General features: G+C 48.2%; 1 protein-coding gene across 1 annotated transcript; it reads left to right on the top strand.

The window, feature by feature from the left end:
• The first annotated feature begins 2,587 nt into the window (after positions 1 to 2,587).
• On the top strand, positions 2,588 to 16,402 carry vimr2 (vimentin-related 2). Its single transcript, XM_042074243.1, has 10 exons — positions 2,588 to 2,721; positions 3,486 to 3,627; positions 3,941 to 4,099; positions 4,251 to 4,370; positions 6,653 to 6,748; positions 8,934 to 9,074; positions 10,069 to 10,206; positions 13,251 to 13,361; positions 13,482 to 13,606; positions 16,261 to 16,402. The coding sequence occupies exons 1-10, from the start codon at positions 2,621 to 2,623 to the stop codon at positions 16,301 to 16,303; spliced, it is 1,176 nt and encodes a 391-aa protein (XP_041930177.1). The 5' UTR covers positions 2,588 to 2,620; the 3' UTR covers positions 16,304 to 16,402.
• The last annotated feature ends 1,692 nt before the right edge of the window (positions 16,403 to 18,094 follow it).

Raw genomic sequence — 18,094 nt, forward strand, 5'->3', positions numbered from 1 at the left:
AGACTGCCTTCTTAAACCCCAAGCCTGTGCTCAGAGATCTCAAACTGTACCTTTTTACCCCATGTCTTAACTGTTATATGTGTGTACCATAACTGTCTGATCTCTCTCTCTCTCTCTCTCTTTGTGGGTGATTATTAAGTGTGCTGTCGTGTCTAAACTGCTATGGTGGAGTGACCGTGTTCTCTGTTCTTTCCTGTTAATGTTGTCATCATCGCTTATATTGTACACACTCACTTCCAGAAATCCCAATCTGTGTTTACAGCCTTCCACCATGACTTTTACTTATTAAGTGTATTTGAGAGTGAATGTGTACGTGTGTATTAAGTGTGTATGCTCATTATGTATGGCTGTGTGTGCATATGTGGGGGTGTGGCATATCTCTTAGTATGACGTGCTACTATCTGGCAACTTCATGGGGCTGAAACCGCAGGATGTATTTTTTTTTTTTCTTTTTTTTTTTTTGCAAGTTCATTTCCTCTTGTAAGCTCTGTGGAAAAAAAGGGTTGTCTGTAGCCTAAGTTTGTTCCACGGAAGTAGTGCGCACTGGTATTTATCATGGAACAGGACCATTTTGAAATCTACAAAAAGAAGTTCAATGGTTAGCTATCTTTATCATCTGAATGTTTGAAATGTCACTGCTGATGATCAGTTGGCAAGAATTTTCCAAGCTGTTACTTCGACTGCCTTTCATTTTGAATGGAAAGGGCAGCCTATATAACATTTGGTTGCTAGCTGCAGCAGTTGATCCATTAAAAGACCGCGGTCTCGCTCTGTGCCATTTCAAAGACTGTCCAATGATCTTGTTCCTAAGAAATGTAGTCAGGCGGGCCACTTTTTTTTCTTCTCTGGATGCCCTTCTGAACACTCTTGCCTTCTTCCTTTCCTTTGTAAACACTTTCTTTTCAAAATCATTGCAGCATTTTCTTGCCTTTTAAACAATTCATGTCTTTGCCGCTACATTTCTGGTGGGACTGGTGAAGAACTGGTAGCATAATCATCATTTCAGCATTTTACTTGAATGATTGAATAACTGAATATTTTCCTTGCATTCCCTCTGGCATTAAGCCGGAGGGATATTTGGACGATGACCTCAAAGCCACCGGTTTTCACACCAGACCCTCCCCGAGTGGCTGCCCCCCCCCCCCCCCCCTGACCCCCAGCGGCAGCTTTTGGACCCAGTAGCACCACATCAGCAGATTGTAGGTCACCCCATCATCATGTCTTTCATAATCTCCTGTTTCCCAGAAAACTAAATCCGCTCCGTAGACTCACACCTCCTGCCCCCCCCCCCACCCCTCCCTGCCTTAAACGCTTGCTCAGCATTGCCAAACCAACGATGCTTAGGAAGGAGAGGAATCCATCATGTATGACAGAAGAGAGTAACCGTCTGGTGGTCTATGACTTCCCTGCTTTTAGGCTTTTTGGCACAGCTAGGCCACCATCCCCATAACCTCTAGGCTGGTTGAAACTTTTGAACTGAATGTTTACTCCTGTGACTTAAATGTTGTCTTCAACCGTTTGTTCTGAGTTTTTTTTTTTCTTCTTCTAGCGGTCCCTCTCATAATTTTGGTACTTATGCAAACAAAAACTTGCACACATTTTCATTTCTCCCTTATTTTTGGTACTTTTAATTTATTTAATGGAAATAAAACATATTTGAAAACGTAAATTTGTCTGTATGTCTTATGTGCTGCAACATTCAAAATATTGATTGTTGACATGGCTATGAAGGTTCTGAGAGCAAATCTTTGGCATGAGGAACTGCACAATATGTAAATAAGTTTAAACCGCAATAATAAACGGCAATTTTGTACACCTGTCACAACATTCTGATGGAACAGGGAAGTTTTTGTTTGATTGTTCATTCAGGGAAATGATTGAATCATCTAGTACTTTTCTCAGGATTCTATTTTATTCTGTATATAATAAGTTCTTAGTCCTGATAAGGGCAAATGGACAGGGACCTTTAGACAGGCGATATGCATGGCATTGAAAAGAGTAGAGGGAAGTTCTGGCTTTAGTTGCATCACTGTTGTAAGTTTGTAATGTTGTTTAAAACCTTCTGTGACGACGCCTTACCCAGACACTGCTCTAGACCAGTGGTTAAATTGGGGGACAGCAAAAATATTGGAGGGGTCACAAAATGATTTGACATTTTTCTAAAGGTTTTTAAGTTAAAGGCTGCCATTGACATTGATGCCTTTGGTGTTGACATAGCCTCTCTATGAGAGAAGAGATTTTCTGCCTCTGCTTCCAATGCCCATCTTGAAATATTTTGAAACCAAATTCTGCCGGTTAGGGAGAAGGGGGTTGCGAGACTTGGCCCATGTTTTTTGGGGGGTCACCAGACAAAACGTTTCAGAACCACTGCTCTAGACCCCCAGTCTCCTAGTGAGCGGGGCACCAACAACGGGCGTCTGTGGCTCCCACCGGATTGTCTCCAGCCTTTGTGAAATCCTCGCCTGCTGACGCTCTGCCCTATAGTTGGTCTGCTGAGCGGCCCATGAGGGCCACTTCTTGTGTATGTGTGAGATTCCCGACCTGCTGCAACACCATATAAAGCCCCGCGGTCCAGTCCCTGCCATTCCCCCCACGAAACGCCAGCCTCCCTTACTGGACTATGATGGCCGTCAGGGTGTCCTCGTACCGCCGGCTCTTTGAGGAGCAGCAGCAGTGGAATGGAGCTGGAGCAGGGGCCGGACAAGTCCTCTCCTCCGCCAGGTCAGTGCCGGCATCTTAGCCTGCCCTTGTGGGGATACAGGGAGTAGAGTCTGGTCGAGGGGCCTCAGAATCCAATGAGTTCACATGATGGGAGCAGACAGGCCTGTCTGTGAGACGTGTGTGGAAGTTTCCAGCTGTTTTATCCATATGATATCAGGTGTATATTGGATGCTGTGGCTTTGCGTAACATTAATTGTGGTGTCAGTCTGATGAGCATTCACACTGGTTGCTTATTTGTCTCTCTCAGCTTTATGTGGTGCAACATTTCCAGAAGTTATAATGGATAGGAATGAGGTAGGCTGGGGTTATGAACTGTTTGTTTAATCTGATATGTTATGACCCTAACATAGGGTCATAAAATAGTGCTGTACTGTTTACAGAGACCCAAAGACACACCTAGTTATAGCAAGATTGCTCATAGTGGCGGTGACCTTGAACTGACATCATTTAGCTTATGAACACACTTAGACATCTGTCACCATCAAAAGATCAAAATGTCAGTAATTCAACATAATATTTGCATTTTGCAGTGACCAAGAAATGTTTCAGTTATTTTGTTTGCAACTCAGTTCATTAAAAGTTAATTCTTCTGTTTGTAGTGGTGGGAACAGACGAGAAGTTCCAGAACATTCTGTGGTAGAGTTTGTTTAGCAGTAGGGTGTGGGCCCTCACAAATCTTGCATGACCTCAACAAAGCACTCCTCCCTGCTGAGGCCACCAGCGACAGAATATTGTGTGACCAATAACAAGCTTCTCACCCACAGGGGCGGAGCCAACGGCTGCCCGTGGCCCGAGCCGGACTTTGCGGCGGCACGTGCGCTGAACAAAGAGAGCGTGATCCGCTTCGCCAAGGAGCGCTCCCTCATCGCAGCCCTCAATGACCGCCTGGCCGTCCTCGTCGACGTGGTGAGAATGAGGCTAGGCTGGGCTTGTGAGATGAGGCCTCACACCTGCTATGAAATGTCCCACCAAGTCATGAGCAAGTGTGTGTGCTGGATTTGAGTGAGGTCAACAATACCAACCCTGCATGATTCTCTTAACCCCACCCCCCCCATCCCCACCCTCACCCCCACCCACCCCATTTAGACTAATTGACTTGTCTTTTCATACTCTTGTAAAATCTTGGCATGATACCAATACATATAGAGTAAAAGCTCAAGGTACGTTTTTAAGTTTTCGAATAATAAAAAAAGTGAAGTCCTCCTCTTCTCCGTTCCAGGCGCGGTGTCTGGAGGAGGAGAATGAGTCCCTGGAGGTGCAGATCCTGGAGCTGAAGGAGCGAATGGGAGTGGAGGGGGAGGAGTCGACCGCCATCACCACCCGGGGCCCTGCGGACTACAGCCTGGAGGCCGTGGTGGAGAGGCTGCGCCACGAGAAGGTGCCGCACTGCAGACTCTAGACCTCCAACACACTACTACAGTACTACTGTACAGAGGAACAATGCAAGACTCTTCCCTTAGGGTTTAGTGTACTTTTCAGCATTTTCAGATATGGTGTTCCTTCATGCCTGGTGGCTTTGTTTCCCTTAGGAGGAGATTCTGCGTGACACAGAGGACCTGAAGAAGGAGCTGGCATGTCTGCAGGCTGAGTATGACCAGGCGGTGGAGCGGCGCTCTCTCATCCAGCTGGAGAAGGAGGATGTTGCCGTGGTAATGCTGCACATCCTCATTTGCTCTTCTGAATGTTTGCAGCTTTGGGTCTGTGATTTGGCATCAACATTGTTCTATCACTGCCTTTATTACTACAGCTGTCCATTTACTGTATCTATTCTATAGAAAGTTCAGCTTGTTTAATAACAATAATAAGGCGAGTCCATCCAGTAAACTTTCACATTTGTCCACTAGGTGGCAGTATTGGCTAGCGACTTTTTCTCCCTCAGCTTTTGCTCATAGGTGCCACTGGCACTGAGGTCTGTCTCGGATTTGACTGCCTTTGGTTTTGGGCAGCGTGTCAACACAGCTGCTTCATCTGCAGATGAAATCTCCCCCTCAACAACACACACACACACACACACACACACACACATACAAACCCAAACCCCCTCCTCTCCATTACCAGTCTCTGAGACTCGGGGCCAACTGGCCGCTATGCAACCAGAGCCCTGCCCAGCCGTCCTCGAAAACCCCACTCAGGCCAGCCGTGCATGTCAGAACACATCCGCAGGCGTGTGAAAACAGCCAGATGTAAAAGAGCCGTTAGCATGACACCTAATTCAGCTCAGCCGGCCCGGCTCTCATGTCGCACAGTTTCATGTCTGGGTGCTGTTTCGACGACATGGTGATTCCATTACCGCTTGAGCTTTGCTCCCACTCCACTGCTGTAGCCTGTGTGTGTGTGTGTGTGTGTGTATGCGTGTGTGTGCGTCTGAGTGTGTGTGTGTGTGTGTGTGTGTGTGTGTGTGCGTCTGTGTGCGTCTGTGTGTGTGTGTGTGTGTGTGTGTGTGTGTGTGAGGGTGGGGGGTGTGAAAGAAAGGGGTGAGAACTGGATAAAGGAAAAAAGTAGCCACAGCTGTAGTAGTCTGTAGTAGGTTTGGGGGGTTGAAAGAGCCATTGTGGGAGATCCGAAGATGGTCGGTGGCCTCATCGGAAATCATCCTCCCGTTATTAATGTTGACCTCTGGCCAGAAATTCCAGGCCCACGTCCCTGGAGACCAGGCTTCGGGGCTCTCAAGCTGTCGGAATTCTGGCACGTTCTCGTTCCTGGGATCACAATCCGTGATGTCATGGACGCTTGATTACCTGTGGTGTTCTGTGGAAGCCTTTTGGGGCGATAAAGAGGCCTTTGCGGATTTGAGATTGTGTAGTTTTAGGTTACAGGCCCACCCGCGGCTCTGCCCAGGGAGCGGGGGAGAGTCAGAGACCAGCTCAACGCAAAGCCCCAATAGCGTGAGCACTGCCGAGGTGGGTCATCTTCAGAGAGGGAGGGGGAATTCTCTCCCCTGGCTTGCCGACTCTATCCAGTCATGCCTAGTATTTGTGCAGAGATAAGAAAAGGTGTGTGTGTGTGTGTGTGTGTGTGTGTGTGTGTGTATTTGTGTGAGGATGGTGAGGTGAGCAGAGGCTAGCTGCTGTGCCTTGATGCACATCAGGAATCCATGCATGATGAGTAGCAGCAGTCTGATAGCCTCCTCTTTGCTGCTCCTTCTTCCACCTATCTCTCCTCTCCTCTCTTCTCCTCTCTCTCGTCTTCTCCTCTTCCTCCTCTTCTTCTTCCTCCTCGTCCTCCTCTCTGGTCCTCCTGGATGCGTAGACATTCAGATGCAAATGCCGCCTGCGCTGAGTAATTGAATTCATCAGCAGTTAATCAGGCACTCTAAAGGCCTGGCTGAGCTGGAGCTCCCGCTAGCTCAACGCTCTGCAGGACGAGGAGGCTTGAATGTAATTACTCCCTTCTACCGTTACAGAAGATCTCCACTGCCGCCACCGCTACCGCTCCGCAATGCAGTGTGGGCATACCTGCCCATGGGAGGGAGAGAGGGATGAGACAGAGTGTGTGTGTGTGTGTTGTATGGTAGAGTGCCAGTGTGCCCACACATTTATACTTTCACTGGCATGGGTAGTGATTATATCTGTGTGTGTGTGTGTGTTTGTGTGTGTGTGTGATCGTGTTCTTTTCATATAATGTAGATGTGTGGCAGCCTGCTAGAATAGTTGTGTGTGTGTGTGTGTGTGTGTTTGAGTTTGTGTCCTTTTCATGTACTGTAGATGTGTTGCAGTATACTAGGATCATTTTTTTGTGTGTGTGTGTGAGAGAGAGAGAGAGAGAGTGTGTGTGTGTGTGTGTGTGTGTGTGTGTGTGTGTGTGTGTGTGTGTGTGTGTGTGTGAGAGGGAGAGAGAGAGAGAGGGACAGGGTAAATTGAGCTCTGAGTGTGACAGCAGAATTTGAGACCTTGTTTTGTCTGGTCTCGGCCCTCTCTGCTGCCCCCTATAGGATGTTGATGACATCACAGCCGACTGCCTGGCACTGAGGGAGCAAGTTGCCATCTACGAGGAGCAGCTGGCCAATATGGAGCAGCAGCACGAGGAGGTGAAATAACTGCAGTCATAAACAAACTAGATCTGACTACACACACACACACACACACACACACACACACACACACACACACACACACACACACACACACACACACACTCTCTCTCTCTCTCCCTCTCTCTTTCTTTCTTTCACTCTCTCTCTCTCTCTCTCTCTCTCTCTCTCTCTCTCTGTATCTCTCTCTCTGTAGGGCCTGAGCTTTGGTGATTATGGTGATGAGGGGAAGAGTAACTTTCTGCTTTCTGGTTGAGTAGTTTAGCAGATGGACAGTTTAATCGGTCCCTCAAAGGTATCTCAGTTGGACTCGCCAGTGATCACTCAGTGAACCTAGAAACTCTACCCAGCATCCCTCACTGATCTTCCACTGAGGTGCAGGGGCTCTTCTGTCATCTCTTGCCAATATACAGTATCACCAGACTTTTTCAACCAAGATCACTTAGTCATACTGCTCCTCTTGACCTTAATCTGTTTGTCAAGGTCACACACAGCACTTTCATGTTGTAATTGCGGACTCCTTTCTAGCTACTAAATCTACATGAAAACCATTTGCAATTTCTAAAATCTCCTTCAATCAGTCACAGTCACATTCAGTTCTATTGAAATCCCAGTTACACTGTGCAAATATGTTAAAATGTAGATCAATTACAAACTGATATGATTGTAAAATGTAAAAAAGCCAAATGTCTGTTCTGTCAGCGCTCTTGCTACCAGACAGTATTTTGATCATCATCCACAGTGCCTGAAACACTAGACTCGCATTGTTTCTGCATAATTGCTTTGGCACTTGTGCTACTTCACAGTCAGAGCAATAAGAAAAGGGGGATGCTGGAGAATTTGAGAATTCACACACAATGGAGCTGGGCACAGAACAGACCGCAATCAGACCCCCCCCCCCCCCCCCTGTCCTTACCCAAACAGCATTCATCACATTCACTTGGGCCCTACTCCCTCTGTTCCTAATCTCAGTTCATGCCCTTTGCGCCTCTGCCCCCACTTGGCCCTCCCCACACACATGGAGGCACACACACGCGCGCACACACACACACACACACACACACATTCTGTGTAACACTGGCGTGTGCCAGCCTTGGTTCTCTGTTCCTTTACCCCTGTTTGCACTACTGAGTTAATCCACCCCAATGCAACCCTCACCCCTCCAGCACACACACACACACACACACACACACACACAGCAGCAGCAGCGGCACCTCCACCCCCACCTCTCTGTTCTCCATCTCCCCAGAGCTGAAACATGCATCCTCATATCTGATGTAGGAGGAGGAGGAGGGAGGGGAGGGGAGAAGGGCAGGAGGAGACTGCTCAGGGTGTGTATTCCAGAAATACATCAATATGCACAGGCGCGCACAGGCACACACACACACACACACATTCTCGCACACAGACTCATGCACACACACAGACACATTCACGTACACGTACACACTCACAGACTCATGCACACAGGCAGACACACACTCACTCGTTCCACATGTAAGGCACTCCCTTTGGGATGTGCTCCATAACTCAAGGCCATGGAAGCCGTGTCTGAATATGGAACGAAAACAGAAGTTCGCCTTTGTTTTATTAACTGCTATTATTACCCGCGTTTCCAAACACTCCGTATTCCCCCGATAAGGTGGCGCAGTCTCGTGTTATTTATGCGGGCCGCAGGGTCGACATGGTTGCGCTTTTCACCAGCACTTCATTCCTCCAAAACAGTGGACCGGTGGCTTCCTCTGTTAGTTGCCCACCCAGCAGGTAATGCTATCTGCAAAACACATACACGTGCAGGTCTTAAAAAAAAGACACAGATGCACAACTGTTATAGGGAGTAATTACATTAGCATGTCTCGCTAACTTCTGCAACGTTTAGCCACCTCAGGGATGCAGTTGTCCACTCCTTACACAAAGTAATTGGCCGAAGGGTATGCCAATTTTTATGGTATCCTCCTTAGTTAATGCAGCTAGACCTCATTGTAGCCTCTTAAAACACGCCTGGGAGAGTTTCAGAGATACTAAACTATTGAAATAAATTCTGTTTCTCTAAAAAGTAAACCTTCTCGGGCTCTATTTTATGATGCTTGTAAGTGTGTTAAGCCAGATAGCTTAAGGACGTGAATCAGTATAAGTGACAGTGGGTCTGACGTGTGTGATGTGGGGTGTGTGTGGTTGGCAGAGGCTGGAGATTCTGACTGAGCCAGCAAAAGGAGCGCCTGGTGAAGATGCCGTCGTCTCCTTGGAATTCCCAGACCTCGACATCACTCCTGCTATCATGGATATCAAGGAGTACTACAGTCAGCTGGCAGAGAGCCTGCAGGTATGGGTTACACACACACACACACATATATATATATATAAACACAGATGCTCCAGTCTCTAACACACAGAACCCACCAGGATGTTTTGGTCATCAGGAGGTCTATGCAGGGCCCTCAGTAACCCTGCCAAGTGCTCTATATAAATATACAGTCACACAGACCCACAACTGCACACACACACAAATGTGCAAACACAGCCACAAATATGCCAACCTGCACACCCCCCATGACCCTGTGGTTCCCCAGGGGTGTATGTATATGTGGGGACATGGAGGGTATGTCTGTGTTTGTGTGTGAGTTGATCTGTATATATGTGCATTTGAGCACATGTGTGTGTGTGTATGCACGTGTGTGTGTTGGTACGGTGAGGTTAGCAGCGCGTCCCCCCTCCATCCCCCCCTGTGCTGGCCGTGGGCTGTTTCTGCTCCCAGTCACAGAGCACCATTGTCCTTGGGCTGTCCTGCTCCACAGAGCCTGCGCTGCAGAGGTCAGCCCCTAGCACCGGCACTTTGACCCACGTGACCTCTCCAGGATCCTTGTGACCCGGGACCAGCCGCTCCCAGGCCGAGGTCACGGCCGCAATCAGAACGCTTGGCGGCCTTCCCAGGATCCTCTGTGGCAGGGGAGTGGAAAAAGCAGGCCCTCCTCCGTTGGGACTGAGTGTGTTGTAGGTGTATTGGTGTGTGTGTTTGAGGTAGTGTGCTTGTGTGTGCTTGGTGCCCATGGCAATTGGTGTCTGTTGTGTATCTCTCATTTATTCATTTAGTCATGTGTGTGTGTACCCTGTTCTTTGATACTGTGTAAGTGGGTCTTGTTTTGCAAGCCTTAAACTGATATGTGTGTGTGTGTGTGTGTGTGTGTGTGTGTGTGTGTGTGTGTGTGTGTGTGTGTGTGTGTGTGTGTGTGTGTGTGTGTGTGTTGTTGTGTTTGTGTTGTTTGTGAGTGTTTGTACCTCCCACACTGTGTGCACGTCCTCTCCTGATGTCCTCTCAGTTTGAGTGCGGCCCGAGAGCGGCCATCACTGCGGGAGGAGAAGGAGGAAATGGAAACGGGGCCACCGGGGCCAAAGCAGCAGGGGCTAGAGTGAAAGACGTCTCCAAGGTGACGGACGTGGATGCCCTCAAGGCACTGGTGAGTGACTGGGCCACGGCTTTGCTCTTAACACTCTCTCTCTCTCTCTCCATCTCTCTCCCTCCATCCATCCATCTTCCCCCTCCTCTCCCCTCCCTCTTAATCCCACCAGGCTCCTCTCTCTGTCTTCTTCTCTTCCTCTCACACACACCTGCCAGTCTCCTTCACTAATACTGCCAACTGACGGAACCATCTCTCTCTCTCTCTCTCTCTCTCTCTCTCTTTCTCTCTCTGGAGATTTGCTGTCTTCCTTCCTTCCCTTCTCTCCCCTCTTCTCAGCGATAATAATCACACAGATGACGTCTCCGAGGAGAAGCGCGTCCAAAATGGTTTTACCGCAGTTTAGTTCGTCAGACGTCAGTGCCTAAATTGGGTGTAATGGGGCAATTGTTCAATCTCCTGCACTTCAGCCTTCTGTAGGGCACAGAGACCCGCTCTGCCTCTGACAGCTCGGTAAATGGATCGGACAAAGTCCCGCAGACCCGACTGTTTAGGTGTGGGTTGCCGGGTGCATGTGTCGATCTCTCCCTATCTCTCTCTCTCTCTTTCTCTCTCTGCTCTCTCTCTTTCCCTCACTCCGTATCTCCTTGCCTCCCTCCATCTCCACTGTTTGCACGGAGAGATATGGGCAGTGAGATATGAGGGTGCTGATGTGTCTGCTCTGCAGCATTTATCTCCCTCGCTGCCTACCATTATCAACTATGCCTTTTGCAGTCTAACTCACATGCTCTCTCTCTCTCTCCCTCTGTTTTTCTCTCACTCTCTCCATCTCTTTCTTTTCTCCCCTATCCCCCCCTTTCGACTTCATAAACTTCACACATTCCTTCACAGTGAGTCTCACTTGAGATGCCAAACCTCACTGAGACACGGTAATAAAGCTCACCTGTCATCCGCGCTCTCTCTCTCTCTCTCTCTCTCTCTCCCACTCTCCTGCCTCTCCTTCTCCTACTTCTGAACTCTTGTTTTTCAGTGCACTTCTCCAACTCGAGCTTTTCTTTGCTCACAGTACTCCTAGAACAAGCTGACGCGGACAAGGAGGTTTCACCAAGAATCCCTTTTTACGAGAAACCCTCTAAAACGATTAAGGCGGATTGAGTCGAGAGCTGGGGAGGGGGGAAAAAAAGTCGTAACCTGAGTTTACATTCTTTATGAGGAGGGAATCATCGCTTGACCACAGCTGACACCTCTCCATTTCCAATAACAGATGGGAGTGGTTTGGTTCTAATTATGGTGGCTGTGGTCGTGCCCCCTCTCTTTAAATAAACAGCTCCTCCGCAAACCGCAGCCGCACTTTCATAACACCAGATCCCCTTTCCTAATGTGGAGCACGCGAGCACCACTGATGGACAGCCCAGATCTGCTCTGTGTCTGCCCTCTTACCTTCTCCCTCTCTCTCTCTCTCTATCCCTCTCTTTCTCTCCTCCTCCATCTCCATCTCTGTCTGTCGCTCTTTTGTCTTCAGTCTTCTTTAAAGTCTCTTGTTCATTTGACTACTGAACTTTCTTGGCATCCACTTGTAACCACCTGACTGCCTTTCTACCACATGATCTACCACTTCTTTCTCTTCTCTACCTTCATCACTTCTTTCTCTTCTCTTCCTCCATCACTTCTTTCTCTTCTCTACCTCCATCACTTCTTTCTCTTCTCTACCTCCATAACTTCTTTCTCTTCTCTACCTCCATCACTTCTTTCTCTTCTCTACCTCCATCACTTCTTTCTCTTCTCTACATCCATCACTTCTTTCTGTTCTCTACCTTCATCTTGCTCTCATCCCCATGTCCCTCATTACTCCCTCTCACTCTTTGTTCATGATGGATGACGAAGATCTAGTTTCTCGCTGTCATACAGCTTTGGCTAATTCAGCAGTCCATGGTGAAGGCAGCATGGGTGGCCTCGGTGCCACTGGTGTGGCAACATGACTAGCTGACTAGCTGACTAGCTAACATGACTGCATGACTAGCAGGCCTGCCTACCTGTCCAGATGAACTAATCGCACCAGGGAGGAGCTAGACATCACTAATCACTTCTTCAGATCACTGATCACTAATCACTTCTTCAGATCACTAATCACTAATCACTTCTTCAGATCACTAATCACTTCCTCAGATCACTAATCACTTCTTCAGACACTTCTTCAGCTGGATCTCGGCTGTCACTTTGTAAACATCAGTGGTGTATCAGTTTCACCGAGAGCCGACAGTATATCATCCAACACACACAGATCCTCACAAAGAAATATTCACACAAATCATGCCTCCTAAAACTAGACGACAGCAGACCTCCTTTATCATAACTGGATCAGACAGCCATTGAGATAGTTTCCTATTATATAGAAATGCAACTCCTGCAGGTTCCAGACATCCACCACCTACGTAAGTGAATTTTCAGTCAGTCGTGTGTTGGTTCTGGGTAATGGACTCAGGTCTGGGTGCCATCATCGCCTGGCTAATGAAGCCGCTGTGAGGCTCCTGTGATCTACCTGAAAGACAAACAGCAGCGGCCACAGCCATCCGTCTCTGACAGGCTCTTGTTTAAGCTGCCTGATTGCTGTAATTACTCACAGCAGGGGCAGTGCGCGCGCCAATGCTGGACACTTACTGTCTGGACCTGTCGTCAGGGGAGGACCGTCCTCCTGTCAACAGACTACTATGTCTGGGGTGGCGGCGTGGTGTATACTGTATGCATATGTGATGTATATGTATTATATTTAAAGTGAACTTACTAATATGCTTTTGAAGTAGAACACTCCCTTGCATAGTCACAATCATTTTTGAGTTCTAATCAAGGGCCCTAATTTAGATAACAGGCATAATGCAAAGTTGTGTAATGAGCAAAGAGTCTTGAAAATGAACCAAAGATATCATTGATCCACCCACGTCTGTGTTTAAGATCCTGCTCATGGTATTTAATGACATGTTATATCATATTATAATGCTTTAGTTCATTTTCCCATTATTTAAATTAGAGCCCAAAATGTGTCTGCTTCGTCTGTGCTTGTCGTCTTCTGCGTGACGTGTTTTAGGTCGATTCCTGTTTGTTTATAGATTGCTGAGCTGCAGAATGAGCTTGCCGAACTGGAGAGGCAGAACGAGGAGCTGGAGGCCGAGATCGAGGCCAGGAAAGAGGCTTACCTGCAGGAGATCGAAGACATGGAGGTGAGCAGTAAGAAGCTCCACACACCTCTCCACTTACCCCCTCTGGCCTTTCCAAATCTGTCCCACTTTTGGGTGCGCCCGCTGGGTTAGTTCCTCACCTATCTGCCCCTGACTTTCCAGAACTGCGTGGCCGACCTGAAGGACTCTCAGGCTGACCTTGAGGCCCAGATGAGGGAGCACTGCAGTGACTACGAGGAGCTCCTGAGCCAGAAGATGGCCCTGGACATTGAGATTGCTGCCTACAGGTACGCCACTGGGAGACAGATAGGAGCCAACCAGAAAAAAACATACATGAAATTGTGACTCATAACATTGTGTCCACATAGTGGACCCCATAGAAATCATTTACAACTCTATACAAAACTAATACAGTTTGCTTCAAATAAGACCTAGTCAATATAGTCAGGTGTAGTGCATGATATACAGATGTATGCAATACATTATTAAATAAGTCAAGGCTGTAGACAACATGTCACTCCACAGTAGATATTTTGCCACTGGAAGGAGAGTGGGATGTGTTTGGTGTAGTTGAGTAGCATGGCTGAGAAGTGCAGTCAGTGCTCTGTCTGAAGAGGTTACACCACCCTGCATTGCGTGACTGGGGTGTGTAGAGTGACTCCTCTCTCCCATACATAGTTTATGGGCTTCACTCCTGCTGATAGAAATCAGTTTGGACAGAGACGGTTGATAAAGGATCTTTGGTTTGGACTTCCTCAGAGGTCTCTGACAACTCTGACATTTTACGGTGACACTGAGCTTCTGCACTGACAGTAGGGAACAGCTAATAATGTTGCTATGGTTACAGATCTTATTGCAGCCATTTTAAGATTGAGGAACCGCTTCACCTGTATGAAAAAAAAGTCTGTAAATTAAAGGATTACTTGCTGTTCATAAATTTGGTCATCACTCCCACAACCTGGGTGTGTATTTTAATTGAAAGATGAGCTGAGCTGACGGATATCATAATAGTACCAATCTTGCCCTTGTGTGAATCAGGAAGGGTTGATCTGCAGTGAGGTTTGTGTGTGTCTGTTTGTGTGTGTGTGTGTGTGTCTGTGTGTGTTTGTGTGTGTGTTTGAAAGGGTAATCCCCAGTCCCCCCTCCACACAGATTAAGACATTCCTAAGAATAAAGTCTCTAACGCTCTGAGGCCAGCCGGGGTCAAGACAGGAAACAGATCCCGCTTCTATTTTTTTTTCTTCCTCTCCTCGGCAGTCAGAGAAACCATGATGCCATTTCCTGTGTCCTTGAAGACGTCTTTTTACCTAGTAATGTTTGGGGAACGTTCACCATCTGCCAGGCTGGTATGCAATATGACGCATGTGGGCCCTTCTAGACCCCTCCCTCCAACCCCTTCTGTCATACCTATGCGCTCGGCTCGAACGCCGTCCGCCACTCGCCGGAAGGCCCAGCGGAGGTGCTCAGCCGCTCACAGGAAGCCGCCCATCCGCCATCCAGGTCCCCTGCGTCCCCCCGCGCACCCCCCACCCCCCCCCCCACACACACTCGCACGTCCGCGTCTAAACAATGCTTCATTAAAAAAGCTGTGCAGCACTAGGATGCCACAGCGTCTGTCTGAGCCCCTGCTGAGGGAACTAGAACATTCCTGCTCTGCTAGGATGACCTCACAGCAAACGGCTATCTGTTTCCTGCCTTCCCTCAGTCAAGGTCTGGACGTGGACACTCATCACTTGGAGAAGGTTATTTTTTTTCACATTTGTCTTTATTTAGATTTATTTAGTTCCGTTGGTATTGTAGCTAAAAGCACAGAAACAAATATTTGTCAGTGGTTAGGAAGAGGACACATGACCTTGTCAGTGGTTAGGAAGAAGACATATGACCTTGTCAGTGGTTAGGAAGAGGACATATGACATTGGCAGTGCTGGTGTCCCTCTCTACCAGTTTAAGCTCCGGAGTGCAGTTAGAGACATGGAATGACCCAGTTCTTTGTTGTTTTCACCTTGTTTTGTTGTTTTCCTACTGCTCCATCCTGTCTACCTGCTTGTTTATACCGTCTCTATTTTTTCCGCGTGTCGTCGTCGGTACAGTGGCCGCGCCAGGTTGCTCCTTGTCAACCCCTCCGACCTTTCAGGCAGCTTTGCTCTGTCGCCCGCTCCGATGCTGCTGTCCCTGAACAGCCGGTTTTCAAAGTCATGCTCTGGTGCAGACAGTCTGGAACTACTTTTACTCCCTACACCCCACTTGACACACACACACACACACACATACACACACACACACACACACTCACACTCTCTCTTTTAGCAGATTATCGTTGCTTTGCCATCCGTGATTAAAACCATGAATAAGGAATGAACGGCAGGGTTGTTTACTGTCTCTGGGCTTGGGAGGGCTGTCTGCACCACAGAGCCTAATGACGACGTGGCAGCAGGCCACTGAGAATCACACACGTACCCACACACATGCACATACAGCACATACACACATACAGCATGCAGATTTCTTACACACACACACACACACACACACACATACACACACACACACACACACACACACACACACACATATACTTTACACACACATATGCACACACTCACTCACTCACACACACACACACACACACACACAGCCCACATACACACCCCATACACACACCCACACCCTTATAAACATATACACACTTGTACATCCTAATACAGTGTCACACAGACACCAGGCACCACTGATATTCCTCCCCTTAAGACAGCCTATCTCTTGGCATAGGAGCCTGGAGGGTTATTTGCTACCTCTGTGCCTCCCGACCGGTAGTGCCTCTCTGAAATACAGCTGAGATTGAAAGGCTGTGTTTTGTCTCTCTCTCACACTCTGTTGATGTTTCTGTCTGTTTCTTCCTCCTCCTCCTCCCTGCTCACCTCTGTGGTTCTGTCGTTCCCAGGGGCCTGGTGGAGGAGGAAGAGGAGCGCTTGTTCTGCCTGTAAAGGGACGCCGGAGCGAGGGATGAGCGAGGTCCTGATGGAGGAGAGGGGACCGAGGGGAGGAAGTGACAGAAGGAGGGAAGAAAACATACACACACACACACACTCTCTCTCTCTCTCTCTCTCTCTCTCCCATGCGATGCAGACTAAGTGGAAAAAAAATGGACATCAATAAAAAAGGCAGACATATTGCAGCCATTAAGATGAACCTTAGTAGAACAAAGCCCACCAACACACACACACACACACACACGTACACGTATACACACACGCAATCTTTTGGCCAGATGTAGAAGCGTCTTGACAGATAAATGGCATCGGGAAGCCCCACACTGGGCCATTGATAACAGGTCACTGTCAGGTGACCCCATGCCCTGAGAGAAGACTCTGATTGTGCTGTACGTGGGTGGGAATGTGTGTGTGTATGTGTGTGTGTGTGTGTGTGTGTGTGTGTGTGTGTGTGTGTGTGTGTGTGTGTGTGTGTATGTGTGTATGTGTGTGTGCATGTATTGCGTGCAGGATCAGAGGCTGGGCGTGCGTGTGTGTGTAGACACACGGGGGATCTGGGAGGGATCTGAGGTCTGTCAGTGTCGGGTCTCGGCCTGCAGCTTGGGCCCCAGTGTTTGGACTGCTGTCACTGATGGGCTCTCAGTGGGCCCTCGGCCCTGTACCCACCGCACACATGCACACACACACACACACACACACACACACACACACACACATACACACATAGTCCCTCCCACCATACACATACTTTCACGCACACCTTGTCACACGCACAGGACACAGGACACACACGCTGTTTCATATACACACATGCAATCACATCACCTCCGACTCTCTCGCACGCACACACATACACACATATAAACACGTACCTACCCAACATTCGGTCCTCTCCATCTCACACACAGGCTTCTCTGTGTGTGGCTGGGTGGGTGTCGTCCACCCTCTGACACTCATCACCCCTCACTCCAACTCCGCCTGATTGCTCGCTCTTAACCTCTGACCTTCGCACTGTCCGACAGCTAAGTCAGCAGCTCTCGCCCTCAGATAACATGGCCTCTGGGTTACAGATCGCACACCAGCCATAACAACTAGTGGGTTACATTCTTTAGCTTCTTTGTCTCTCTCTCTTTTTTTCCTCTCTCTCACACACTCACACACACAAGCACACGCACACACACACATGTATACACACATGTATACACACGCCAGACTTGCACACAATAGTCACTGGTGGTTCTGCTTGTTGGGTGGCACTTGTGTGTGTAGTCTCAGTCACTGAGTAAGAATATCTGTTTGTTTGCTATGTGTGTGCATGATATGGAAAAATGGCAGAAAAAAGACTTTGATTAAACCTGGGCCTTTTGCATGTTTTCACTAAGTTTGTCTGTCATTTCATTTGTGTCTGTGAAGTTCTCCAAGGTCTTTATGGTTGACTGCACTCTCATTTAGCAGATTAGTGTGGCTTTCCCCGTAGATACCCAAATAGATTCCCAACTTTATTTTAAAGACAATTATCATCTCCTTTGTGTACTTAAGACACCTTTGCTAGTTATATTTAGAGAGACCTCAATTGAGCCAGATCTGAGCGATTCAAATAGGCTCCACTGAACTGAACCACAGCCTTAAGCTGATAAAGCAGTCTGAGATTCCCCGGAGGGGTTGGCACCAGTCTCTCCCCCTTGTCCCAGTTCTAGTAAGACATTCTAGTAAGACGTTCTCGGTTCCTCAGATGAACCGCCATGTCCTTCCACTCCCCTCAGTGCCCTGAGCTAAACCCCTCTT

This window comes from Alosa sapidissima, chromosome 20 (genome assembly GCF_018492685.1).
Source record: "Alosa sapidissima isolate fAloSap1 chromosome 20, fAloSap1.pri, whole genome shotgun sequence".
Taxonomy (NCBI): Eukaryota; Metazoa; Chordata; class Actinopteri; order Clupeiformes; family Clupeidae; genus Alosa; species Alosa sapidissima.